General features: G+C 58.4%; 9 protein-coding genes across 9 annotated transcripts; 5 read left to right on the forward strand and 4 right to left on the reverse strand.

Annotated features, from left to right (window-relative positions):
* Nucleotides 1–1,061: 1,061 nt before the first annotated feature.
* M421DRAFT_76120 (kinase-like protein) lies at nucleotides 1,062–3,098 on the reverse strand (the record flags this gene model as incomplete). Its single annotated transcript, XM_033597194.1, has 6 exons — nucleotides 1,062–2,126; nucleotides 2,176–2,331; nucleotides 2,382–2,586; nucleotides 2,639–2,750; nucleotides 2,808–2,930; nucleotides 3,056–3,098. The coding sequence occupies 6 exons, from the start codon at nucleotides 3,096–3,098 to the stop codon at nucleotides 1,062–1,064; spliced, it is 1,704 nt and encodes a 567-aa protein (XP_033443392.1).
* Nucleotides 3,099–4,120: 1,022 nt separating this feature from the next.
* On the forward strand, nucleotides 4,121–5,283 carry M421DRAFT_426116 (uncharacterized protein). The gene has a single exon (XM_033594295.1). It carries the CDS (start codon nucleotides 4,168–4,170, stop codon nucleotides 4,804–4,806), a length of 639 nt encoding a protein of 212 aa, XP_033443393.1. The 5' UTR covers nucleotides 4,121–4,167; the 3' UTR covers nucleotides 4,807–5,283.
* A 41-nt stretch (nucleotides 5,284–5,324) lies between these two features.
* Nucleotides 5,325–5,786, forward strand: M421DRAFT_331724 (uncharacterized protein). Its single transcript, XM_033589382.1, has one exon. It carries the CDS (start codon nucleotides 5,431–5,433, stop codon nucleotides 5,662–5,664), a length of 234 nt encoding a protein of 77 aa, XP_033443394.1. The 5' UTR covers nucleotides 5,325–5,430; the 3' UTR covers nucleotides 5,665–5,786.
* A 2,026-nt stretch (nucleotides 5,787–7,812) lies between these two features.
* On the reverse strand, nucleotides 7,813–8,787 carry M421DRAFT_76078 (Thioesterase/thiol ester dehydrase-isomerase; the record flags this gene model as incomplete). The annotated part of the gene is made up of 1 exon (XM_033597189.1): nucleotides 7,813–8,787. The coding sequence occupies one exon, from the start codon at nucleotides 8,785–8,787 to the stop codon at nucleotides 7,813–7,815; it is 975 nt and encodes a 324-aa protein (XP_033443395.1).
* A 335-nt stretch (nucleotides 8,788–9,122) lies between these two features.
* On the reverse strand, nucleotides 9,123–11,921 carry M421DRAFT_9924 (DUF747-domain-containing protein; the record flags this gene model as incomplete). Its single annotated transcript, XM_033598729.1, has 1 exon — nucleotides 9,123–11,921. One exon carries the CDS (start codon nucleotides 11,919–11,921, stop codon nucleotides 9,123–9,125), a length of 2,799 nt encoding a protein of 932 aa, XP_033443396.1.
* Nucleotides 11,922–12,572: 651 nt separating this feature from the next.
* M421DRAFT_76020 (phosphoglycerate mutase-like protein) lies at nucleotides 12,573–13,479 on the forward strand (the record flags this gene model as incomplete). The annotated part of the gene is made up of 2 exons (XM_033597182.1): nucleotides 12,573–13,113; nucleotides 13,160–13,479. 2 exons carry the CDS (start codon nucleotides 12,573–12,575, stop codon nucleotides 13,477–13,479), a joined length of 861 nt encoding a protein of 286 aa, XP_033443397.1.
* Nucleotides 13,480–14,949: 1,470 nt separating this feature from the next.
* Nucleotides 14,950–16,975, forward strand: M421DRAFT_76057 (uncharacterized protein; the record flags this gene model as incomplete). The annotated part of the gene is made up of 2 exons (XM_033597186.1): nucleotides 14,950–15,001; nucleotides 15,048–16,975. 2 exons carry the CDS (start codon nucleotides 14,950–14,952, stop codon nucleotides 16,973–16,975), a joined length of 1,980 nt encoding a protein of 659 aa, XP_033443398.1.
* Nucleotides 16,976–17,520: 545 nt separating this feature from the next.
* Nucleotides 17,521–19,452, forward strand: M421DRAFT_76121 (diphthamide biosynthesis protein 2; the record flags this gene model as incomplete). The annotated part of the gene is made up of 2 exons (XM_033597195.1): nucleotides 17,521–17,872; nucleotides 17,984–19,452. 2 exons carry the CDS (start codon nucleotides 17,521–17,523, stop codon nucleotides 19,450–19,452), a joined length of 1,821 nt encoding a protein of 606 aa, XP_033443399.1.
* A 2,162-nt stretch (nucleotides 19,453–21,614) lies between these two features.
* M421DRAFT_331859 (uncharacterized protein) lies at nucleotides 21,615–23,525 on the reverse strand. Its single transcript, XM_033589383.1, has 3 exons — nucleotides 23,297–23,525; nucleotides 23,072–23,224; nucleotides 21,615–23,020 (listed from the first exon to the last, which is right to left on the reverse strand). Exons 1-3 carry the CDS (start codon nucleotides 23,373–23,375, stop codon nucleotides 21,810–21,812), a joined length of 1,443 nt encoding a protein of 480 aa, XP_033443400.1. The 5' UTR covers nucleotides 23,376–23,525; the 3' UTR covers nucleotides 21,615–21,809.
* Between the last annotated feature and the right edge of the window lie 1,186 nt (nucleotides 23,526–24,711).

Below are 24,711 nucleotides of genomic sequence, written 5' to 3' on the forward strand. Positions count from 1 at the left end.
TTGCGGGCAAGTGGATGCAGGAGGTTGGCCGGATGCGCGGACATAGGTACGAGGCCAAACAGGGAAAGTTTCGTGGCCAGAAGTGTACTTACAGACTACAATTCTGTAGGCGCGCTGTTGTGCTTGAGCATTAGGCCGCATGTAGGCAATGGCTGGCTGTCGCGCGTTGATTTTGATGGATGGGCGGTAGTTTGGACTCCCGGAACGCTTGTCTGGACGCATGCCGAGGTGCTGTGTGCAGACGATTCATGATGTGCATCCTAAGGGATTGATGAGTCGACAATCGTGGCCTGTCTGTGTGCAGCTCGAGCTGCCAGTCCCCATTGTGCGAATGCTAAGAGTGGAGACAGCAGGGCTTCAAGCAAGGCTGCAAGGAAGAGTACTAATCACTGTGTTTCCTTGAAATTGGCGATCAAACTGTCCAGGGTGTATGGAGATCCGTTTCACCCAATCCTGCAATCCTGCCGGTCCTGCTCGTTGTAGCTGAGACACGACCACGGACAGGCTTCACCGATCAAGTCTGGTCTAGCTCTCTCCGAGCCCATCTGCCGCTATCAGCATGATCTCGATAGTCATCGACAAAGGTCGGCCGTGTGTGAAGCGTAAGAATATGGGTATTGTAAGGTATAGTAACCAGATAGTGGAGATTGACCTCCGTCCACCTCATGCAAATTGCGTCATCTCTCAACTCATTATGTGCCACCCTGTGGTACTGGTACACTCCAAAAATACATGCACCTTGTCAAAGATGCGTACTAGATCTTATGTCCACCTCTTTCTTCCAACAATGCGTCTGACCTAAGAAAGACGTCGAACACGCTTCGTTGCGCATCTAAACGCGGAGCAGAGCACCAACAACGCCAACTTGCATGCCACATGGTCGTGGGAATGCACGTATATGCAAGATAAGAAAGTGGAACGTCAAGCGGACGTCAAGCCAGAAGCGCAGAATGGTATGCCAAAGTCGCCAAACGCCTCGCAGGAAAATCGACTCGAAACAAAACGTCGCAAAGGAATTCGTCGAGCCGTGGGTGAAGTTCAGATGTGGAGGCCTCAGTCTATCAGGTGTTACTGATGATGACTCGCGCACCTTCTTTGCCGAGCACGCCCCTCTCTTTCGCCTTCGGGCTCCTGTCCCGGCCTTTCTTTCGACTGAGGAAGCCCAGCATGCCTGATGGTTTTTCGGTCTGCGTGTTCTGTACAAGCGCAGAGCTCTGGTTAGCCATTTCGGACCATGATCCAGTACCGTCGAGAACCACCTGTACGCCTCCACCCATGCTTGTGCTGCGCTGCGATCCACGCGGACGACTGTTCATGGGCCGTGAGAACGACGGTGGCGTAGGCTCGGTAGGCTCAGCGGGGAAGTAATCTGCACGCTCTCCACGCTGCGACGCTTGCGAGCATGTCGTCGATTTGTTGCCTCGATTCAAGTTGGCAGTAGCTAGTGGAGGGCTACCGTTCGGCGAGTGTGTTGTGGATCGTGGGTTGGTCATTGTTGTTGAACGTGTAGGGTGGAGATCGCCCTCTTGAGATCGCTGCGTGGCCAATGGGCGGCCCCACGGATCTTGTTGAACGGCAACTGGGACCGGTGTATGATCGCTGTTGCTCTGATTGCTGGCCCTTGATCCACCTGTAGAGTCATTAGGATCTGCGACCACCACAGCTACAGGCCGCTGATCTGCGACCACAGTGTAGTTGAAAGGCTCAAACAGTGTCTCGATCATCTTGTGCAGTTCCTCCGCCCGTATCTCAGCCTCTGTTGCGTCATCCTTCAGTGCTTCTCTGGGCTTCTGCCTGCGAGCACGTGCCTCGAGCGGTGCTTCTTCCAAAAGCAACTCCTCGAGATCGTATGTGGCGTCGAAATTCGTCTTGTCGCTCGATGGGATGAAAACGGGAGTGATCTCCTTAGCCTCCAGTGCAATGAAATCGATGGGACGGAAGAATGGGTTATCGCTAAACGATTCGAACCCGATGGCACCAATTCTCCTCTTGCGGTCTTTCTCCAATAGTGAGCTGATGGCGTGGAGACAGGGCATCGATACGGGAGGGCTGGTCACGGGATAGGTGGGTTCGCCCTTGGAAATCTTCGCGGCGAGAGAGTCATGGCTGCTGGCTTCGAAAGGTCGCTGTTCTTGTCAGCTTGTCCTTGTGGAAGTCACAGAAAAGGCTGCTCACCTTGTTGTAAATGCACTCGTAAAAGAGTACACCGAGTGACCACCAATCGACCTCACACGAGTATCCCCTGCCCTCATATACTTCAGGCGCGAGGTATGCGAGTGTTCCAGACTTGCTGGTGAGCGGTTTGTAAGGGGTGAAATCTGAAGCAACGTTCTGGCGGTCGTTAGCGGTGCGTCCAGAAATCACCTCAGACCAGAACTTACAAAATCTGCCAGATGAACGTGCCCGTCTGAGTCCAGCAGCACGTTATCAGGCTTGATGTCCCTGTGCACTATGCCCTGCTGGTGGATGTAGCGCACGGCGCATCCAAGCTCAGCCATCCAGAAACGCACTGCCTCCTCGGTGAACGTCTTTCTCGAAATGTGGAATCGCAGGTCGCCGCCGTTCATGAGATCGACTACTATGTATCTGGCACCCGTCAGTCCCGCAAAGATGCATGCTGATCTTATCTTTGACATACAGATACTCAATGTCCTGGAAGCTGTAACGCAGGTTACAGAGAAAAGGATGGTTGAGATGCTCGAGCATCCGCCGCTCTCGAATGATATTTCGCACGCTCTCTGACCGTACGACTGTGACACAGCGTCAGCACTCAGGCCCCTAGCGGCCATGGGGGAGTGCAAGCAAACCTTCATCTTTTCTTATGTACTTGAGCGCAAATGTGAGGCCGGTGTCCTTACGCTCGACGATGCGCACTTTGCCAAAGGCTCCTTTGCCGACGACGCGCAGCAGCCGGAAGTGGTTGAGGTTCACTGCATTGTGGTCAGACTCGCTCCTTCCGTTCTTCACCGCAGGCGTGGCAGGTGCGGATCAAATGCAGCAGGGGCCATGACGCCGGGCTGCAGCACCGCACAAGGCGGCCACAGAGAGTACGCACCTTGGTCGGTGAACACCACGGGCTTGCCGTTACTCTGACCCATGGCGGGCTACGATTAGGAGCGGTGCAGGCGTCTTAATCATGCATCCAGACAGGCGGTGGAGGGCAGGGCGCTGCGGGCGGGGACAAAGGTAGATTCGCTTTGGAGTGGGCAGGTCGGGCGACAGACGGGGCCAAGGCAGGGTCCGCGGGGCCTCAGGCTTATAAGGTCCTCACGGGTTCTCAACACCACAGAAAGACGTCGACGGAGGAGCACGACACACGTAGGGCTGAGGCAGCGGGCAGGAATGACAGCGAGCCTTGAAAGGAGGCACGCAGTTTTGAAGCAGCGCGTCTTGTCGGCGTGTCCCAGGGCAGGCTAGCTTCGGCGTGCTTTGGTTCTTTGGCCAGTACGCCAGCACCTCAATGCAGTTCCACACCCTTAGTGCAGGTGGCGCGCCGCAGGGAATGCCGGCCACGTTTTGCGCTGCCTGCGCTGCGAAGACTGAATGGCAGGCGGCGCTAGGGCCCGTCAGGAGTCAGCAACCCTGTCGCTGGTGTTTCTGCGATATCTCAGGCAGATGGGTCGAAGCGCATGCTGATCTGAGCTGCTCCGTGTCGCTGGCAAACGCGGCAACTACATCTCCAGTGACCGCTGAGGGACTGCTTGTTCTCCGACAGCCAAATCCTAAGTTCGAATTTGGCTGCCTATACGTGTTCAGCCTGGGGATCATCAGGGCGACGACATGGTGCTGCATCATCACCAGGGCCTCAGACACCTCATTAAAGTGCACGTCTGCTCGACGCAGTGCTGGAACCACACGGATCGTCTCCACGGGCTGACATGCACTAGGAGCATTTCCTTCTGGAAGAAAGCTTCTATGGCAGCATCTCGCACACCGAAAAGCGCGTCCCGGCACAGTCAGCCGCGACGCTGCACACCAAAAACCCGCACCAACGCCGCGCCCATGCTGCAGCACGCCGATTGCTCGAGCGCCATTGTCTAGCAATACCCCCGCCGTCACGAGACATCGGCAAAATCCTACAGATCAGACGTCGTCTCGCTCCCGTCTGATCTGCGCCAGGCCTGCCACTTTCAAAACACAGGAATGAAAAGGGACCGCCGTGCAAACATGGCTCTCTTTGACGTGCCGGCATCCAATCTCCTCCACTTCGCCAAATCTGACGTCTGGGCAGCCGGTCCATCTTGCCCAGTTCACTCCCTCAGTCTCTGTCTTTCTGCAACTATGCGACCGCCTCCACGTGGGCCGGCGCAGAATGTCACTTATCCGCACGCCTCTCCGCTGGCGTTGATTCGACCTTCTTTGCTTTTGCGTTTCGACCCACTTCCTTCTCTGCATCTTCGGCCCGATCAGAACGCAGAAGCAGACGAGGATGTGGAGGGCTTGCAGCTTCGCTGTCCCCGAGGAGCTACAGATGCACTGTTGGTTTCTGTACCACCGAACGACAAGCACCACGACCAAGCGCGGCCTCAGGCTTGGCATGGTGCTGTGCACCAAAAGTTAAGAGAACAGAAAAAGTGCAGGCTAACCGAGCGAGCTCATCAAAGACAACGTCTAGACTTTCCGCGCACACGAGATCAGTTTTCACATGGCGAACCGCTGAACTTGGCAAACGCACAATTTCGTCACGCCGTAGGACATGAAACAGATCAGCCAGAACTGTTCAGGCTGTTTACCACCCCGGACGCCAGATCAACGGATCGCTGGACTGTCACATATACGTGGTTACTCAGGGGTAAATATCTGTGACATTGCCTTGCTTCGGCGCTACGTTCGACCGCTCCTCTAGGTATGTCAGTCGTACAGCACAAGTCTCTTAGGATCTCTCATGATTCAGTTCCGCTTCGTCGGAGCATTGTCTTCCGCAGTGCATCGCGGAAGGCAATTGACATGCCGTTGTATGCTACGGTATCTATTGTCGCAAGTGGAGCTCACGCACAGAGATCTCAACTCGGCTGGACAAACCTAGTTCGTTATAGTTCTTGGTCTGCATCACGTAAAGTGATTGCACAGAAGGCACAGGGTAGGCAGGTTAGGGCGGCCTCCGGAAGCTTGTGTTGTGGAGTAAGCGCAAAAGGTGAAGGTCGATTGGATTTTGTAGACCTGGGATATTTTCTCGCGGGAAGGTCTGCAAGGGGTATTTTCGGAAACGCCTCACTGGGCTAAGCACATGTTCTAGAAGACTTCCAATTCCATATGCATGCGCAACAACACATCCACGCGAAGCTACCTACTGCATCTCGGGAAGTGGTGCATCTCCCATTACCACCTCATTGCGTCGAGCTGCACTGCATCCTCACGTCACCTTGAGCCGATCGAGCATCGCCAAACTCTACGGGCACTCGGGTACGGGCATTACTCGAGGTCATTCAAATGAAGGCATCGGTCAGGGCTCAAGTAGGGCAGCCCTTACATAGAGGATTCGGGGAGCTGTACCATCGGTTGCGGCACAGTACGCCTACCACGCAACACCACGAATATGGTCTCAAGAAACGTCGAAGTACCGCTGCATTGACCCGGGCCCTTCCTATCGGGGCTCAAAGCTGTGGAGAGATTACTGTGCCTCTCCCAAGCATGCAGTGTTGCGGCTCTGACCGCTGTGTCTAGTCGTCTGGATTCAACGCCTCAATAAATCTTGCATCTCGAGGACGTGCGTCTCTACACACGACCTGTGCTCTGCAGTTGCTACGATGTGCGCTTCGTATTGAAACACCATTGTCCCTCATCGGTCGCTGCCATATCTCCGACCTCCAGACTGACATGCAGCAAGTTAGTCACCGCTGCAGGCCTCGCACCGAAGTTCAAGATTGCACCCGTCTCAACTTGCTATAAGGTTCCACGTCACCCGAAATGAGTACTGCCGAGGCGCATGCACCGTCGCGAAGTCGAACTTCCAGGCGCGTCCTGCATCTCGAAGCCATCATTTGCCAAATGCGGGAAGGGTTTGTTTCTCGAGAACCGCATCGTGCACTCCGGCTGGCTCGTCCTCGGTCAGCCGAAGCTACCCAGAGTTCAGTGCCTCGTAGCGAACATGGCGCTCGCCCATATGTGCCCGTGACGGATGTTGCGGTCCTCAACAAACGCCAATTGCTTCCGGATCGATGTGAGGGAGACTTTGCAGCCATCATAGTTCCTTCCGCGAATGTTGTCGTTGCTATTTGTGGCACGACGACGATCGGCTCGTGGGAGAAGGAGCTGACGGCCTAGGCCAAAACAAACTTCCGCCCGCCTTGCACGGCATCGACAACCCTACAAGGTCGAGGTCGCTTACATGCACAGCGAGCGCCAACATATGTCAGATGCTTGCATCCCGGAACCCAGGAGGATGTCTTCGAGAAGCATGGCCTGCGCTTTGCGCCAGCAGTAAGGTCGCACGTTGGTCGCTGCACTACGAATTTGGCACTTCCGGTAGCGATATGCTGTGCCTCCATTCTGCTACACGATGCCCGGCGCAAAGGCCATCAAGGTGCATTCGATGTCGTTTCAGGCAGGCAAACACCGACGTTGACATTCTCGCCGAGGCACCGAGGGCGTCATCGAGATTGCCTGCAATCAAGCGAGTATGAACATGAACAGCTCAACTGCAGCATCAGACTGCATACCTAGTCGAACAGTCCTTTAAGATGGCGGCCTCATTTCACTACCACGTGTCTCGGACCCAAAGGCATGTGTCTCCACCACGCCCTGCATCGAGCAGCCTCATAACCTGGCCCCCAAGATTCCAGCCTCCACATAGTTCAATGCTGCACCACCACACTTTCATATCATCATCTCCGCTCAGGTAACACGACACTTTTCGCGATGCAGTCCGCCCCGGCTACGTATGGTGTTTCAACAACCGGCGTGGTGACCACACCCGGGAGCACGAGAACGTGGGCAGGCGGCATACCGATGACGACCTGGGTAGCCGGGCTTGTCCGCACCACGTGGCGCTGCAGACAGAATATGCACGCAATATGCGGCTCTAGTATCCAATGCCCTGGGCGAGAAGGATTACGGTATGCAGATGGTTTGTACTAGACGGCTGTGCCACCTTCCTAGAACATCGGATGCTGATTCGTAGGGTGTGGATCGATGAGGTTTTATGTCGATGCATGTCGAGGGTCGTCGAGAAGACAATATTCGGGAAGCAGAGGCCGGACCTCTCGCAGCGATGCTGCGCTGTTTCACAGCCAGAAGAACGCTGCTAATGAGCATGACTGCCTGCTTTGGTGCGATATGCCACACACTTCTCACAAGAATCTCACCGGTCACTACACTGATCGGGCGACCCTCGTTCGATCGTGTCGCCCTCGTCGCTTCGGGTACTGTTCATACTGTCCAAGTCTTTAGAGAAGGGGCATGTTGCCCGTAACAGGTACAGAGAATTTAGAAAGGTCGACCGCCTACGCACCAAGAGAAAGGTAAAGCTGCCTCCGGCCAGCCATGCAGACTCTATGCTGTTCCTAGTGACAGTCAGCGTGAAAGACTCGTGTAGTCTGTTTTGTGCAGGTAGCCTCACGGCCCAAGATGGCCCTCACAAGATCGTGCTCGAGCTGTGATGGGCTCAACTAGACAAGTCGCATGGCAAGCGTCCCCATTGCCTACTTACACCGATTGGTGACTAGCACGACATAGCCTGAGTGGAAAATCTTCTCTGTTACAATTCTAAGTCGGCTCCGTTGTAGCTGGAGGGCTTCCATACTCCAACAGCACTCTACACTCATCCCCGTCTTCACCCCCAGCCATCCCCCAGCATCCCCAAAGCGACGCACCTCATAGCTTCCCCTTGCCCGGCAACACCCTCATAATGCTCTGCTGGCTCATACACGCCACGGCCCTCCCCTGTTCATCCCAGATCCAGCACTCGCTAAACGTCCGCCCCTCGCCCCCCACACTCGTGCTGATCTCCCGCAACAGCCACTCGCCCACATCCACGGGCCCGAAAACCCGCAGCGCGAAGTCAAGACTCGAACACGCCGCGCTGTCATCGAGATACAAATGGCTGAAGCTCAGCGGGCAAAACGACAGCGCGCCGTCGGCGTAGAAGGCCAGCGCCGCCAGGTGCTCCGCGGACGTGTCGAGGGGTGTGGCGCTACGGAACCAGTCTGCGGTTGTGCGCGCAGACAGCGGCAGCGCGTCCTGTGAGTGCGGCAGCGCCTTGGCGAGGCCAGAGAGGTTCTGCGCGAAGACGCCCTCCGGACACGGCCGGGATGTGAACAGCCCCGCCGCGACGGCGAAGGCAGCTGCGAACGCGGCGTGCTGCGCGGCGCTGATCTTGCCCGCCTGCAGCAGCTGCGCTGCCGCGTCGAGCGTCGACGGCAGCCCCACGTGGTGTGCGTACTGCCGCGACGGGGGGCGCGAGTACACCAGCACGCTCCCTTGCTCCGGGGCCTGGAAGTCCGCCGTCGCGGAGAGACACACGCGCGGCGTCCCGTCGTCCTGGATCTGGCTGACTTGCACCTGGCGCGTGGCAAACGTGCGCGTCTGCCGGATTGTGCGCGCAACGGCACGCAGCGGCCGGTCCGTCGACGCGGGGCCGAGATAGTTGCCCAGAAACGAGTAGAGATGGTAGCCCTTGGGCACGGAGAGACAGGCGGCCTTGCATGCCACGGCGAGCGCGTAGCCGCCGTACGCGATGGGAAGCGCGTTGCCCATGCGCTGCGGCGGGTGGAGTGTTGTCCATGAGTTCTCGCCCAGCTGTTGGAAGGCGAGTTGTTCTGTGAAGGACTTGGGCGCGGGGTCTGCCATTGCTGGATCGGCGCTGGGTCCAAGTGTGGTTTGTTCCGGGCGGGGATGCGGGTGTGAGAAGGAGAGGTGTTTGAGGTGGTGTGCAGTGGAATGGTACTGGTAGTCGACGACTACTCGGCGTGGCGCTAGCGGGTTGCCTCGGCTGTGAAGGGAGGCACAAGTGCAGCCACGGCAGGCTTCGTCGGAGACTGCGTCGGATGTTGGCTGGTGAGTGGAAGGCTTTGATGGGGGTGTGTTGGTCAACAGAGAATGCTCGAGTCCCGCATTGGCACGGTGCGCAAGACGAGCGCACGACGAGCGCTCGACGCTGGTATTCAGATAGATGCAGAACCCAACTACCAAATGCGCTTCGCAACCATGGCGTAGCGACTCACATGCCCGAAGCTTGTGCCTCTCTCGCGCTCCACCTCGTCCTTCCTGCGCGCCTTCTCGTCCCGCTCTCTCAGCGCCCGCAACCCCTCCGCATCATCGTGGTGAATGTACCGCCTCTTCTCCTCGTCGACATCCACCACGCCCCAGCCGCCTATGCGCTTCCCGCCCGTCTCGACGCTCGCCAGCTCCCGCTCTTTCATGCCGTGGCACCGCCGGCGCGCCACGCTCAGCAGGAACATGCCCAGCAGCAGCTTGAGGGCGAGCAAGAGGAGGTAGATGATGAGGAAGACGAGCAGCATGGTGCTGGCAGCGATCGAGTCGTCGAGGGTCCAGGCGGAAAAGGGGGCCCATGGGGATGTGGAGCCGGCGCCGAACGTGGAGCGGCCGAGTGCGCGGCGGAAGACGTGGTCGATGTGCGCGAGTGCTGCGGTTGTGGTAGGCGAGCTCGTGCGCTCGGACGTCAGGCTCGTGGAGAAGGAAGGCATGGGCGGCGGCATGTAGGTGGCGACGAACATGTGGTAGGTCTGGATAGCGGCGCGGATGAAGAGGCAGGAGAGCGGAATGACTGGTAGACCCAGGCGACGCGTCAGATTTGGGTCTTGGAAGGCGTTGGAGTAGTAGTCTTTCGCTAGGACGTCGAAGAACTTTCCATAGACCTGGGGTTTGGTCTGGTTGAATTTGGTAATGTATGCGTGCTTGAGCCAGTCGACTGCCATCTCGGAGCCGAGGACGAGCAGGAAGGGGTTCAGGACTTGCGCAATGTATTTGGGGAAAATGGTGAAGCTCATGGGGATGATGCTTGAGGCGGCGAAGGAGGCGGTGGTGGTGTTGGTCGCACCGCCGGTGAACATGGCAGTCCAGGAAGTAGCGCTGTTCTGGATACTGAGGCCGCCGACCTCGACCATGTTGCGCATGGCAATGATAAGTAGCATGAGCCAGAGCTGGAAGCGCTCGACGACGTCGGCACAGGTGATTTGGAAGAGCGACTCTTTCTCAAACTTCTTGAACACGGTGCCCTTGATCTCAACGAACTGGTTGGACATGAGCAGGGTCAAAAGCGCATTCGAGTACGAGTTGACGGCGACGTTGAGCGTGATGACCTGGTAGAAGAGCGCTGTAGCATGCACGACGGTGTACACGAGCGCGAGCAAGAACATCCAGAACGGACGGATGACCTTGCTGCGGCCGTCAGGGCTGCGATCAAGCGTCTCGCGGGAGAAGAGGCACTCTAGAATGTCCTGCCCGAGGGCTGACAGTAGGCGGTCGCAGACTTCGAGAAGGTTGTAGATGACGTAGAGCTTGATGGCAGACTGGCCGCGGATACCGTGGTACATGCGGCTCGCATCGAAGCGCATCAGAACGAAGCAGCTGGCGACCACTAGCAGACCTTTGAGGATATCTGCCTTGTGGTTTGGCAGGAGCAGAGATGGTGTGGACTTGGTCCGGCGATGTCGGAAGCGTGAGTTCCGACTCCTCTTAGGCTTCGGTTCCTTCAGCTCCGGAAACTTGAATGTGGTCACCGTCTCGCCGTTCTGCCGTGCAGCAGCTGGGTGAACAGTCTGCGAGACATTCGCTGAGGGCTTCCGTGACAGCGATGGTGGGTGTTCGTCCGCTGGCGTTGCAGCGGGCGTTGGTGTGTCGAGAGGATTTCTACGCCTCTGCCACACTCGCGGCAGACCGCTGTAGACGTATGCAGAGAGATGACGGAACTCCTTGACGATGACAGAGCCCCACCACTTGATCAGCACCCCGGCAGCAAGCAGGAAGCGCAGGGGCAGGATGGTCATGACATGCATCCAGGCGTCCAGACAGGCAAGAGCGCCAAAGGCTAGCACGCCCTCGACCTGGAAGGGTATCTGCAGAAAGTTGAGCAGGCGCTCGTACTTGATGGCGGACGACTCATAAGGGAAGTCATCGGTCGACGGGCGGTAGATGTACAGCGGAGACGGCCGACTGGCGGACAGCTCCAGGGACAAGAAGGTCGGCATGGACATGGGCGGCAGGGGCAATGCTGGAGCGGATTCCAGCAGCGGCGAGGGCGCCAGCTTCTCCGTCCGGCGCTCCCCTCCGCCGTCTCTCTCGTGGGTCTGTGCCGTCTGGGTGCGTGATCGGGTTCTCGAGTCCGTCCTGCGGATGACGGGCGTGGTGACTGACCGCGAGTTCAGGCCCGGCCGGCCATGCCTCAGCTCTGCGGCCGGCGTCTTCAGCACGACAATCTCCTTCTCCTTCTCCTGCCGCGGCTGGGGACTGCGCGAGCTCCGCGGCTGCTTCCCGCCGCTCGCCGACCGCTCGTCCTTGCGCTGGATGGGCCTCTCCAGGACGACGCCAAGCACGCGGTGGTCATCGCCGGGCTCGCTCTCGAGGGCGTCTTCGAGGATGGGCGTCGCAGCGCGGATCGGGATGTTGGCCGGCTCGCTCGTCAGCTCCAACATCTGGCTCGGGGTGAGCTTGAGGACCCGGACATGCTCCGACACGCTGCTCGTCCTGCGCACGTCGCCGGGGCGCTTGATGGGCCGTATCTTCTCGCTTGTGTCCGACAGGACGGCGTCCTCGTGCATGCTAGTGCGCCTGCTACTCGGAGCGCCGTCCAGCGCGGGGCTGCGAAGATTGGTGACATCTTGCAGCGGCGTCTCGGTCTTGGTGTAGGTGTTGCGCGGGCCGTCCGCTGATGCCACATGGCCAGGTTCGGGCGTCGACGCGGGCGTGGGCAGCTGCTCCGCTGTGCGCGCGTCACCGTGTGTGTGTGATTCCAGCCCATTCATAGCGCACAGGACTCAGACGGGCAGCCAAGTGCATCTTGCAGCGTGCGTGTCGAGAGCCTGACGTCGGTCGATGCGCATCGGCTATTATCGAGGCGAGCTGCTCTCTATCGATAACAATTCTCCGGCCACCGAGTGCAGAATCGACGACAGGCCATGTCTTTGTGTGTGAAATATCCTCTCATCTACTTTCACCGCTCTGTCAGGTTCTGCCCTTCAGATGCGTCCGGATGATATGGCCCACGTTGACGACATGGGAGCGAGCAGTTGGGACGAGGTCAGTGTGCAGAGCCCACCGTCCTCGATGAGCTTGGTTCATTCTGGACTCATGCCTGGCATCAAAAGGAACTGCTCTTTTTCAGATGATGAGCCGCCGCTCCTACCTAGTCATTGTGACTAGGAGCTCGTTTAGGCTTCTTCACTGGACGATGGTCAGGCGTTCTAGACAGAAGAATCACCTCTCCATTCACAAACAGACACCAGCACACGGTACAACCGCGAGACCACCATGACACCCGTAGGCCAATTCCACCGCACCATGTGAAGTGCGAGGTGACATGCCCACATCGACATGCTTCAATGCGGCCAAGGACAAAACACCGCACAGCGCCAAATCCCTTCAAGTCAAGACCACGCTTCAGCAAGGCGCTCAGCATGCCGCCCCAGCAGCTCACACTCGTCCGCCACGCCCAAGGCTTCCACAACCTCAATATCGAAGGCCACCGCTTCCACGACCCCCGCCTGACGCTCGAAGGGCACCAGCAGTGCCGCGACCTAGCCTGGAAGCTCGACGACGTGTACTCGATCGACTGCATCGTGGCCTCGCCGCTGCGGCGAACCCTGCACACCGCGCTCCTCGTGTTCGAGGCGCTGCTGCGCTTCAAGCCCGCGCTGCGCATCCTCGCCCTCCCCGAGCTGCAGGAGACGTCTGACCTGCCGTGCGACACCGGCAGCGCGGTTGCAGACCTGGAGCACGAGTTTGCAAACCGGCCCGTGGATTTCTCCCTCGTGCCGACTACTTGGACAGACAAGGTGACGGGCATCTTCTCGCCTCGCAGCGACTGTATCGCTGCGCGGTGTCGCAAGGCGAGACACTTCCTCGCCGGTCTAGACGCGGTGCACGTCGCGGTAGTCGCGCATGGCGCCGTGCTGCACTACCTGACAGACGACTGGTACGGCGCTACGAGTGGAATCGGTATGCGACTACACACCTGCCCGCAAGACGAGGCTGACAACTGCAGGAACCGGCTGGTACAATTGCGAGGCGCGCATCTACCACTTCGACACATGTACTGATGCGGGCATCGTCGAAGCATCGATTGTCGAGACAGACAAGAGTAGATTAGAACGGACACGCACTGTGCACCGCTTTTCGAAAGAGCAGCAGGAGGAGATGAAGAGCGAGGCTGAGGCGAGCTGGTCGCGGGATGGGTATATTGTGCTCTCCGAGGGGACTGGACATCACGAGACGGATAGCGAAGAGTCCAAGTGTGGTAAGATAGAGGGCTCCAAGTCGAAATGGAGGGTGAGACCAAATGGGCAAAAGTGTTGCATCCTGTAAGATTAGCGACGGTCTGGATGAACAGTGGCCTACACATGAGATAAACATGGTCCCCACGCAAACGCTTCACCCCAACACTCACGCCTTCGTCGCTCGCCGTGCATGCGTCCCCCAATCCCAGAACCCTCAGTACTCATCCCCAACACCGCTCCAACGTCAACTTTCCCGCCCCGAGAGCGCGGATGCGGTGTGCTTAACCTCCGCTCCGTATCGTTGTGTGGCTGCTGCTTGCTCGATCCGAGGGTGCCTTCCTAGTGCTCGGGGGCGGATCCTGTAGCCACCCGTTGCCACCTGGTTTCCTGCACCGCGGAGCGTCTCGGACGGTCGGTTCGAAGCGTGGTGAGGGCGAAACGCGTATCCCTCACGACAGCGTGCAGCGTGCAGCACACAGCGTACAGCGTACAGCGTACAGCAATGCATTTCTGAGCGAGCAAGCGCTCAACTGCGTGCACGCAGGGCAGCCAGCCCAGCAAAACAATGCCACGGACATCGGGCAACAGCACTGCGAAGGAAGGGTGTCGTGTGAGCGTATCCTAGCTACTCGTTTAGGGCTGACTGTGTCAAGATGCTGCTTGTCCGCGGTTGGTGCGCGGTCCAATGACAGGCCGCGCAGCACAGGCGCCATTGTGTACGCCAAACTTCCTCGCAACATTCAACGTCTCCATAACAGCGTCATAGTGCGCGTCGGAACCGCCGGCTTCTAGTCGATGTGAAAGTTCGACAGCGATCAACGTCATAGCTGCCCCGGCAGCAGTTGCTCTCTTGCGCAGCGCGCTTCAGCAGCGTGGTCGAGGAGTGCTGGTGAGTATCTGGCGGTCATTAAATCTACACAGTGGAACCCCGAAGTGGCTATCCCCACCTCACAATGCAATCTCCCGGCGCAGATCCTGGCTGGGTTTAGAGCGCAAAGTCCCTAATTTCAGCTCCACGAACTGCAGGTTCCGTCAGATTGCGGTGCCACAGCCACAGGGCAATCGAGTAAGCTCAGCGCGTGCCTTGCGGTACGGCTGCCGATGCAACGCAATCTGCTCCTTGCATTTCGGACGAGACGCCTCAGCTGTGCCATCTCTCACCGTAGACAGCATACGACCTTCTCTGGCGTCAGCACCTGGTCAATACCAGCAAGCCTGTTCCCGCGAGTTGGGTGGGAGTACGTTGCTCGCAGCACACGACACGGCCAAACAAGGCAATGTGCGATGAAAAAGCAGCTGCTGAAAACAAGTGGCGCCCGTAGGATGACGATCAGGGACCCCAGCCACGCCAGGTTCGTCTTCCTAGTCTCGATGAGGTCAGATCTCTCCTAGCTCACCCGGTGTTGGCAACGAAACACTGCAGCATTGATCATTCCGTCGCTCCCGTTCTTGGTTGTGCCCACTCATATAACATTGTGTATCCGCTGTCGTTCTTGGTATTTCTATATTTCCTTTCTTGAGTTACACTATTCTTCTCATTCATAGACTGAAGTCTGAGATGAAGTACACATCCTTTCTTGCGGCCTCGGCCTTTACAACATTAGCGAGCTGTATGTGTTGCAATGACGTCGGTCCTCCCCTGCTAACTGGCCCCAGCTTCTGCTATTGAGGCTCGTCACGCAATTGAAGCTCGCAGAGTTGCACCTGTCGACTATGCTCTCGACAAGCGTGCCTCACCGCAGGCGCCCAACGGTTACGCGCCTGCTGTAGTCGACTGCCCGTCGACGCGCCCTAGCATCCGCTCGGCAGACAAGCTTTCCGAGTCAGAGACATCATGGCTGCAGAAGAGGAGGCCCAACACAGTGGATCCCATGAAGGACTTTTTGTCGCGTGCCAGCATTCCCAACTTTGATGCAAGTGCATACATCGAAAAGCACCGCAGCAACACGACCGCGCTTCCAAACATTGCCATTTCATTCTCTGGAGGAGGATATCGTGCTCTCCTGAACGGAGCTGGAGCTCTCGCTGCATTCGACAACCGCACACGGAACGCGACAAGCAGCGGTCACTTGGGTGGGTTGCTGCAATCTACGACATATGTCTCAGCGCTGTCCGGTGGTGGTTGGATGCTGGGCAGCATCTACGCCAACAACTTCACGAGCGTGCAGAGCATTCAGGACAAGGGCGAGGGAAGCGCGATTTGGCAGTTCCAAAATTCGCTCTTCAAGGGTCCACCCACTGGTGGCATTCAGCTCCTGTCCACAGCGGACTACTTCCACAACCTGGTCAGCACGGTCAGCGACAAGGTCGACTCACCCGCGGGCGGGTTCAACTCGTCCATCACCGACTACTACGGCCGCGGCCTTTCTTTCCAGTTAATCAACGCCAGCGATGGTGCTCCTGCGTACACCTTCTCTTCTATCCAGGATGACCAGCTTTTCGCCAACGGTGAGGCACCCATGCCTATCCTGATCGCGGATGAGCGTTCTCCCGGCGACCTCATCGTCTCTCTTAACGCGACCGTTTTCGAGTTCAACCCGTTCGAGATGGGCTCGTTCGACCCAACCACGTACGGCTTCGCGCCCTTGAAGTACATTGGATCCAACTTCTCCAACGGGGCTCTTGCACAGAGCGAAGGCTGTGTTGCTGGCTTCGACAACCTGGGCTTCGTCATGGGCACCAGCTCGTCGTTGTTCAACCAGATCTTCCTGAGCCTGGGGAGCTTCAGTCTCCCTGATTTCCTCACCTCCGTCATCACGGACGTCTTGACCAAAATCGGCAAGGACCAGAACGACATTGCCGACTACACACCCAACCCGTTCTACGGCTTCCACAACGACACCAACCCCAGCTTCGACCACGAGCGCCTTACCTTGGTGGATGGCGGTGAGGATCTCCAGAACATTCCTCTGAACCCCGTCATCCAGCCTATGCGCGCCGTCGACGTCATCTTCGCGGTCGATTCGTCGGCAGACACGATCGCGCCATCTGCGCCCAACTACCCGAACGGAACCGCGCTCATCGCGACATACGAGCGCTCCGAAACGCCAATCATGAACAGGACGTCGTTCCCGTACATTCCCGGGCACGACACGTTTGTTGCGCTCGGGCTCAACAACAAGCCCACGTTCTTCGGCTGCAACAGCAGCAACGTGACGGCGGGCGGCAACATCCCGCCTCTGATTGTGTACCTGCCCAACTCGCCGTACAGCTTCGAGTCCAACACGTCGACGTTCGGCAAGCTCGACTACACGCTCGCGGAGCGCAACGCCATGATCCAGAACGGCTACGACGTCGTCACCCAGGCCAACTCGAGCCGCGCGGGTTCCGAGTCGTGGCCGACGTGCGTCGCCTGCGCCGTCCTGTCGCGCAGCTTCGAGCGCAACGGCGACGCGGTGCCTGACGCGTGTCAGCAGTGTTTCTCCACGTACTGCTGGAACGGCACGCTGGCGAGTTCTTCCGAGCCGTACTTTCCTCGGATGCTGGCCGAGGCTTCTGTCAAGGATAACGGTGTGGGCAGGTTTTCGCCCAACGCTGTCGGCGTTGCGCTGGCAGCGGCCGTTGCGGGGTGGCTCGTGGTTTGAGTGGTGGGGCGGGGCGGGGCGGCCTTTTTGTGTTTGCATCTAGGGGGGCATTGCTGGCGCTTGTTTGTGATACCATTTGCTTTGTTTTGCATGTACATGGCATTCGTGTCGTGACCTTGGACGACCGTCTAGACTGCAAATAAGTGTGACACTATTTGCTTTGTTTTGCATGTACATGGTATTCATGTCATGACCTTGGATCACTGTCTAGACTGTGAGTAAGTGTAACACCATCTGCTCTGTCTTGCACGTACATGGTATTCATGTCATGACCTTGGATCACTGTCTAGACTGTGAGTAAGTGTGACACCATCTGCTCTGTCTTGCATGTTGGTGTTCAAGTGAACGACTGACGACTGTGTGATTACTCCAAAAGCGCAGCCCCCGGAGCTCACCGTCCAATCACACGCGACGTACGTGTGTAGACGACGACCCCTGCATGCGGCTCTTCGACATTGCGCCGATCATCTCAGCCCCCCGCCGAAAAGTTTCCCAACGTCAACCCCGCCGACTGCCCCTCCAGACAAACAAACAACGCAGCGCAAATGGCGGTCCCGGCTCTTGCGGGCGCGCCCGTGCTGTCGACGCCCGACACACACTCGTTCCAAGACCCGACACCTCCCGTCGACACAGACAGCCCGCGCCTGACGGACGCGCAGCTCGCAGCCACGTACGAGATACCGCGCACCGTCGCCGAGATCTGTGAGGGGCGGTGGAAGAGGATTGCGCTGCAGTTTCCGGATCACTTGCTTGTTGATGCGCCGCGGGTGTATGGGCTGCTGAGCCGGGGGCTGGCGGCGGAGGGGCAGCGGAGTGGGAGGGCGGGGGTCGAGGAGCTGAGCGCGCGGCTGGAGACCAACATGGGCTTGGAAGAGAGGCGGGGCGAAGAGACGCAGGGTGAAGAGACGCAGGGCGAAGAGACGCAGGGTGAAGAGAGGCAGGGTGAAGAGAGGCAGGACCAAGAGAGACGGGGCGAAGAGAGACGGGGCGAAGAGAGACGGGACCAAGAGAGACGTGACCAAGAGACGCGGGACGGCGAGCACAGGCTGTTCATCCTCGGCGACACGTCCTACGGCGCGTGTTGTGTCGACGAGGTCGCCGCCGAGCACGTCGACGCCGACTGTGTCGTGCACTACGGGCGCTCATGTCTCTCCCCGCCGTCGCGACTGCCCGTCATCTACGTCTTCACTGCACGCCCGCTCCAGCTCGACCACACGGCTTCGGCCTTCGAGGCAACGTACCCCGACAAGGCGCAAAAGGTCATTCTGATGGCCGACCTGCCCTACGCGCACCACATTCCCGCGCTGCACACGCGCCTCGAGGCGGCCGGCTACACGTCCCTCTTCTCCACCGCCGTCGTCCACGACCCCGCCTCCCCGCTGCCAAACCGCACAACGCCCCCGGCCACCGCACACGGCAACACGGCCCTGCTCGACTGGGCCCTGTTCCACATCGCCCCGCCCCCCGACTCGCTGCTGCTCATCCTCGCCTCCCGCGTCGCCTCGACACACATCTGCCCCGCAACGCCGGGCCCCACACGCCCGGCCGCCGAGGTGGCCAACACCCGCATGACCCTGCGGCGGCGGTACGCGCTGTGCACCTCGCTGTCGACGACGCCCGTCTTCGGCATCCTGATCAACACGCTCAGCGTGCGCAACTACATGGGCATCCTGGCGCACGTGCAAAAGGCCATCGCCGCCGCGGGGAAGAAGAGCTACACGTTTGTGGTCGGCAAGGTCAACGCCGCCAAGGTCGCCAACTTCAGCGAGGTTGGGGGCTGGGTCGTGATCGGGTGCTGGGAGAGCAGTCTCATCGAGTCCAAGGATTTCTGGCGCCCGCTCATCACGCCGTTTGAGCTGGGCATTGCGCTGCAGGACGACGCGCAGCGCGTGTGGACGGGCGAGTGGAGCGGCGATTTCGCCCGTATCCTGGCGGACGCCGAGGCGGGGGCCCAAAGGAACGGGGAGGGAGAGAAGGAAGAAACCAGCACCGCGACGCCGACCAGCACCGACGAAGCGGACTTTGACTCGGAAGAAGACTCGGCACCCCCCGAATTCGACCTCAGAACCGGCCGCTACGTCTCGCACTCGCGCCCCATGGCCCCATCCCGCTCCAAGCCCATCCGCCAGTCTTCCACCACCACAGCAGCAGCAGCAGCAGCAGCAGCAGCAGCAACAACAGCAGCAACAACAACAACAGCAGCAACAACAACAGCAGCCGCAGCAGCAACAACAACAGCAGCAGCAGCGCCCTCCACTGCGCTCGCAAAACGCGCAACCGGCGCCTTGGCGGCTGTCAACGGCGTCGTCTCGCCCGGCGCCGAGTTCTTGACGACTCAGAGGACCTGGGTTGGCTTGGGGAGCGATTACAACGACCCTGAGACGGGGCGCGAGACGGAGCGCGCGGCGACGATGGAGCAGGGGCGCAGTGGCATTGCGAGGGGGTATCGTGTTGGCGACGATCAGACGACGAGTTAGTGACGGTCAGACGACGAGTTGGTGACAATCAGACGACGAGTTGGCGACGATCAAACGACGAGTTGGTGACGATCAAACGACGAGTTGGTGACGATCAAACAACGAGTTGGTGACAATCAGACGACGAGTTGGTGACAATCAGACGACGAGTTGGTGACAATCAGACGACGAGTTAGATGCTTTGGCTTGTGCTGTGTGAAGACCAGCGCAACAGCGACGATTCCGAGTGTCGTTCCCGAGCCTTGGCTCGAGTGAGGGCGTACCTCACAGGGGATGCTCGTACATCACAACATGACCGACCATCTCTGGGATTTCTAGGATCTAGGGCTTGCGTACGGCCCCTTTTGCCTGGGTGCACCGCGAGAGCCATGACACCAAAATAGCATTCTAGGTGTCATTATCCGGGAGCTATAGCTCGGGTGAGTATGTACCTCGCAAACGCATCGGGGCTCGTGCGTGTCGATTGCAGTTCAAAAGAAGAGAGGACGTGACTTGGCGTCTGGTTGTGTAAATCTCCGAATGCTTGCGGCATGAATCGCACGCGCACGGTGTGGGGCACTTTACGAGATGATCGGCCTTGTATGGTATGTAGTACTATAGTGACATGTTGCGATCTGTTGCTAGAAGTACCTAGTGATCTGTTGCTAGAAGTACCTAGTGATCTGTTGCTAGATGTACCTAGTGATCTGTTGCTAGATGCACCTAGTGTGTTGCTAGATTGTGACCCACTACCACCCATGGCATGAAATCTCCCATTGTCTTTCTGGGTCACCCCAGGTACAGAGTACGCATGCAGTCCAACAGCCCAGACCTATCCCCAGCACAGAGTGTCACGACAAGACGAGCATCGCATCCCGGCTGGTCCGCAATCACACTGTAAACATGCTTGACCGCCGCCAAGCGCACTGCTCATGCTCCTTCCACATGCACCAAGTCCCTCCGGTCCCTCTGCACATCCCGGTCAGGAAGTCGCTAAGGCGGCTGTATATTTTCCGCCGCCGAGCGACATCTGCCGCCGGGGGCCCAGAAGTCGTACTCCACTCACTCACCATCTGTGGTTGTCAGACTGGTGAGAATCGCTAGATAAGTCACTGCAAACGAGGCTGTGGAGTGCGGGATTCCGCTACTGGTATCCGTATCCGAAGTGAACAGGTGAGCAGGTGTGTGTGCTCTGCTGCACGTCGAGGAAAAGCAGGCGGTCTCGCACACCATTGGATCGGCGCACCGCTCGTCCAGCGCCGGGAGCCAAGCGGGAGATGGCTGTGTGCTCTGGGCGCCGCGCATCATGCGCACCATGCGCACCATATCGCCGCTGACTGACTGTCTGCGTGCCGCCGCGAAGTGAGCGAAGACGCGCCGCCGTGAGCGAAGACGCGCCGCCGTGCTGGCCCTGCTGTCTCCAACGTCGTGGCCTCGCTGTTCTCATCGAATTAGTTAGCTAGCCAGCGGGCCGTCATCAGGAACACGACGCTGTCGCTATGTGTAATTATCGATGATCGACGTCGCATCCACAGCATCCGGAGTCGCGCGTGCTACCCACCCACCTACCCACCTAGTCAGCTAGTCAGCTAGCCTCCAGCGCGCACATGTGCCGCGAAAAGCAAACATCGTTGCATGTTCGCACGAACAGAGGCTTGGAGATGCTACCCTTCGCTGCGCAACCCAGCACCGTGCATGCAGACCTGCTGGTCGGATGCGCAGGCGGCGAATCAAGACCGGCGAAATCTCTTCCGTGCAGTAGAGCAGGGCGTGGGCCGCGGTTGGATTGGTGGAGAGCGGGATGCCCTGCACCTGCAAGACGTCACCTAGCCTGCATCGCTGGACTCGTGGAGTTGCGACGCTAACCGCGCTGACAGGCGTTGCGGGCGTGGTGGGTAAGGATGAGCGAGCGATGCTGGTGTGTAGGACGAGCGAGTGATGCAGACATGAAGGACACGGCGGTGATTCAGTTTGCTGTATTCTTTTCATTTCGGTAGTATGCTGTAGCCTCTACATTGCTACAACGCCGAGACTATGTTCTATGATTTTGCGCAACCAATGCAACCAACCCGTGAAAACACCACCCAGATCTCTTGTGTATGTACGGATGCGCGTGAGTCAAAGTGCCAGCGACGTAATGAAACATACTTGACCAAGTCAAGTATGGAAAAGAGAGTTCGGACCAGGTCTATAGAGTATACACAGGCGACTGGGGGTTCGAAAAAGCCACAAAGGCTGGGAAGAAAGTAATAATAGAGATCGGCTCGAGAGGTATCACTGCACACCAGTACCGTCATCAATCATGGCGTCATCAAAGGGACTGAGTCTGTGACGAAGCCCGGTGCCCTTTCAGGCGTCTAAGACTTGGCCTGGACCTACTACAGCCAGTTCTGTGTGTAGGTAGTGTCAAAAGAATTCATGCCGTCAAAAGCCATTAGGTTTTGCTCCATGGGCCAAGGGTTACTGGGAACGACGTCATCGAAGTTGCCAGGGATAGCTATCGCGGCAGTGTCGGCGAAGTCGGCCATACTGGTCGTGGGCATGGTCGTTGGAGCTATGCTCTGGCTCTTGGAGAAGTCGGACTCGAAAGGTTGGCTTATTGACATAGTCGTGACGGGTATTGACATGGGAGCGATAAGATTCTCAGTTGGCATGGCGGTGCTGAAGCGGTAGACAGGCTGATCTTCCCAGAAAAGGGACTCGCTGGCAGCTGACTGGGGGGCCTTGTTAAAGTCCATGTCGGCGAATGGGTTCGGCTCTCCAATCTCCGAGTGAACAGAAGAGGCAACGGTGAGGCCGGGGCCGCTTTGTTTCGACTCCCCACTGTGCGAGATTGGCTGCGCCAAGCTGTCGTCAAGCTTGCTGGGATCCAGAGGAAGGTCCCCAGCAGACCAGATGGGATCGAAGCCAGCAGAAGGAATAGACCATTGATTATCCAGATTAGGGAGACACTCTTGCGATGGAGAGGTTGAGAGGCCACCAAAGTCGAAGTTGTAATTGACAGGAGTCCCGGTGGTCGTGGTCCATGGCCACTGCTGGGTTGAAAAGTTGTCGCTCGCGTTGCTCTCAGGAGAATTGCTGCTGTCGTGGGCACCGAATGCGCCGTTCTGGTTGTTGAAGAACGAGTCTTGGAAATTGAGAGTGTCAAGACTGCCTGCCATAGTCGTCATAGGTAGGTCGTTCGGACGCTGGCCGTTTCCGAGGAAGGCGTAGAAATCGGGGTTGGAGAGCGACAGCGTGTCCATGGAGCGCGAGGCTAGAGCGGGCGCCTCTGGCTTGACGTTGTAGTTGTTGTCGCTCCTAGCCAAGGCAACAAAGGAAGAATGACCGTGCAGCGTGTGCGGGCGTGGGATCTTGTACGGCATGCCAGACACGTGGGCGGTGTTGTTGCTACGGTGACAGGGCTTGTGATGCCCGTTCGCGAAGACGGTCAAGTGACTCTCAGATTGCGCCGTCGTGAGCTTCGGTTTCGCGCGAGCCTCGTGGAGTGTCTGACGGCCAGTGTCCATCTTCAGGTCAAGAGGTTCTTCCTTGATGGTGCCACATACGCACTTGCCGCCAGAGTGGCACTGACAGCCGCTGACATGAGCTAGACTATCGTCAGAGTTGACACGGCTCAGCGCCACAGGCACAATCTCACCCGTCGCGTCGCCCTTGTCTTTGTGCTTGTCCTTGTCTTTCTTATCGCCACAGTCGCACTTGGCGTGATGAGACTTGGACTTGCGTGCGCCGCGACAATGCTCGCATTGCTTGACTGGGCGACCCTTGGGGTTGATGTGGTGGAGTTCTCGATCTGCGAAACATAGTTTAGCCCATGTCTCTTCATGCAGTAGCCTATGCTACCGAGTGCCGAGGCGTGGCATACCATTGTGGGTGCAGCCGCTCACTCGGTGACCTTTGATGCAGGACGAGCAAGCCCATTTTTCTCCGTCGATGACAGGCATCCCGGGATGATTGACGGCCGGTTGCGGTCGTAGGTGCTGGCGATAGCAGCTGCGCAGTGAGGGTCCTTAGGCCGCAGCACCAGCGGAAAGAAAGCAAAGACCAACGGCGTCGCGGGGACACTGCTGGTCGGGGATAAAGATACAGTGCGGAAGAAGAGGATCGAAAGCAGGCAAATCAATAGCAGAGGGGTATCGTGATCAAGGGAGGGAAGCACGCCGGGCTGGGCTGAGTTGACGAGGACCGTGAACGCCGGAAGAGGACCGAGGACGACAGAGTGGAGAGTGGAGAGAGGAGCGGGTGATGTTCAAGGGGGAACCGAGCGCAAGAGGCGCTGGCCGAAAGCGTGGAGCGTGGTTCCTGAGGAGACCGCCAAAACACCAGTCTGTGGAGTCGCTGTGCCGGAGTAGTGAGAGACGAGGAGAGCGGCGAGGGCAGCCTCTCAAGAAGAGGGCATGCGGACCAAGAGCCAGGCCAATTACAGGCGGCCTGTGTGTGGGCCGACTAGCGCTGCATCGATACCGTGTCCGTGCTGAAATATGCACCTCGATCCTGGCTCAGCGGCGGCGCGCAGCGAACCTGCGGTCTCCCACACGAGGCGCGGGCTCACCGCATCCGTTGGCTCGTTGGGGCGCTCTCGACGTGCTCCCCTCACCCGCTGCTGGCTGGCTGCTGGCTGGCTGCTCGCTGCCGAGCTTCGACCCACGCTGCGTCTGCCCTGGCAGGCTGGTGGGATTCAACAGCCCTTGACCTTGCCATGACCTCGTCCCTCGACTTGTCAAGCATCAGCCTGCGGAAGGCCTCCGTCTTGCGCCAGCCAGCGAAGAGTGAGTGCCCATAATGTCGCCGCATCGGCTGCAGTCATGTGTGTACTACACCATGTCGTCCATGGTGTGTTTCATGACCTTCAGAAATTGCTTTGTCGATTCATGGAGTCCCCTTCTGCCGCGACCGTCGTGGCGCACAGAGCACAACTACCGTTGCCAAGTGAAGATCGGTCTGTGCAGCTATGGTACCTACTGGCAAGCTGTCGACTTGCGGGCCTGTGCTCTCAGGTACGATGCTTCGACCCTATTATCATTATTCTTCGTCTCGCCGAAGCGCACTGTGTACGAGGCGCTAGCTACCTGTAAAGGCATCGTTTTCGGCCACGGCATCCATTGTGGAGTGGATTGCCTCCACGCTAGGTACTTCCCGCTGGTCCCTGGAACGCTGGGCAAACTGTTGGTGCTCGCTCATGCGTCGAAACGCTCTATCCGCTTCTCCACGAGCATCTGTGTTTGATGCTCCCCTTAATACAGTTCGTATGTTTTAGTGAGCCTTGGGCTTGCTGACCAC

This window comes from Didymella exigua (genome assembly GCF_010094145.1).
Source record: "Didymella exigua CBS 183.55 unplaced genomic scaffold M421scaffold_54, whole genome shotgun sequence".
In the NCBI taxonomy this organism is placed as follows: Eukaryota; Fungi; Ascomycota; class Dothideomycetes; order Pleosporales; family Didymellaceae; genus Didymella; species Didymella exigua.

Coding starts and splice junctions, on each gene's coding strand:
- M421DRAFT_331724 (XM_033589382.1), top strand. CDS start 5,431: ATGAAGGCATCGGTCAGGGCTCAAGTAGGGCAGCCCTTACATAGAGGA.
- M421DRAFT_426116 (XM_033594295.1), top strand. CDS start 4,168: ATGGCTCTCTTTGACGTGCCGGCATCCAATCTCCTCCACTTCGCCAAA.
- M421DRAFT_331859 (XM_033589383.1), bottom strand. CDS start 23,375: ATGCCTGTCATCGACGGAGAAAAATGGGCTTGCTCGTCCTGCATCAAA. Junction 23,225..23,296: donor GAGCGGCTGCACCCACAATG/GTATGCCACGCC, acceptor TATGTTTCGCAG/ATCGAGAACTCCACCACATC. Junction 23,021..23,071: donor AGACAAGGGCGACGCGACGG/GTGAGATTGTGC, acceptor ACGATAGTCTAG/CTCATGTCAGCGGCTGTCAG.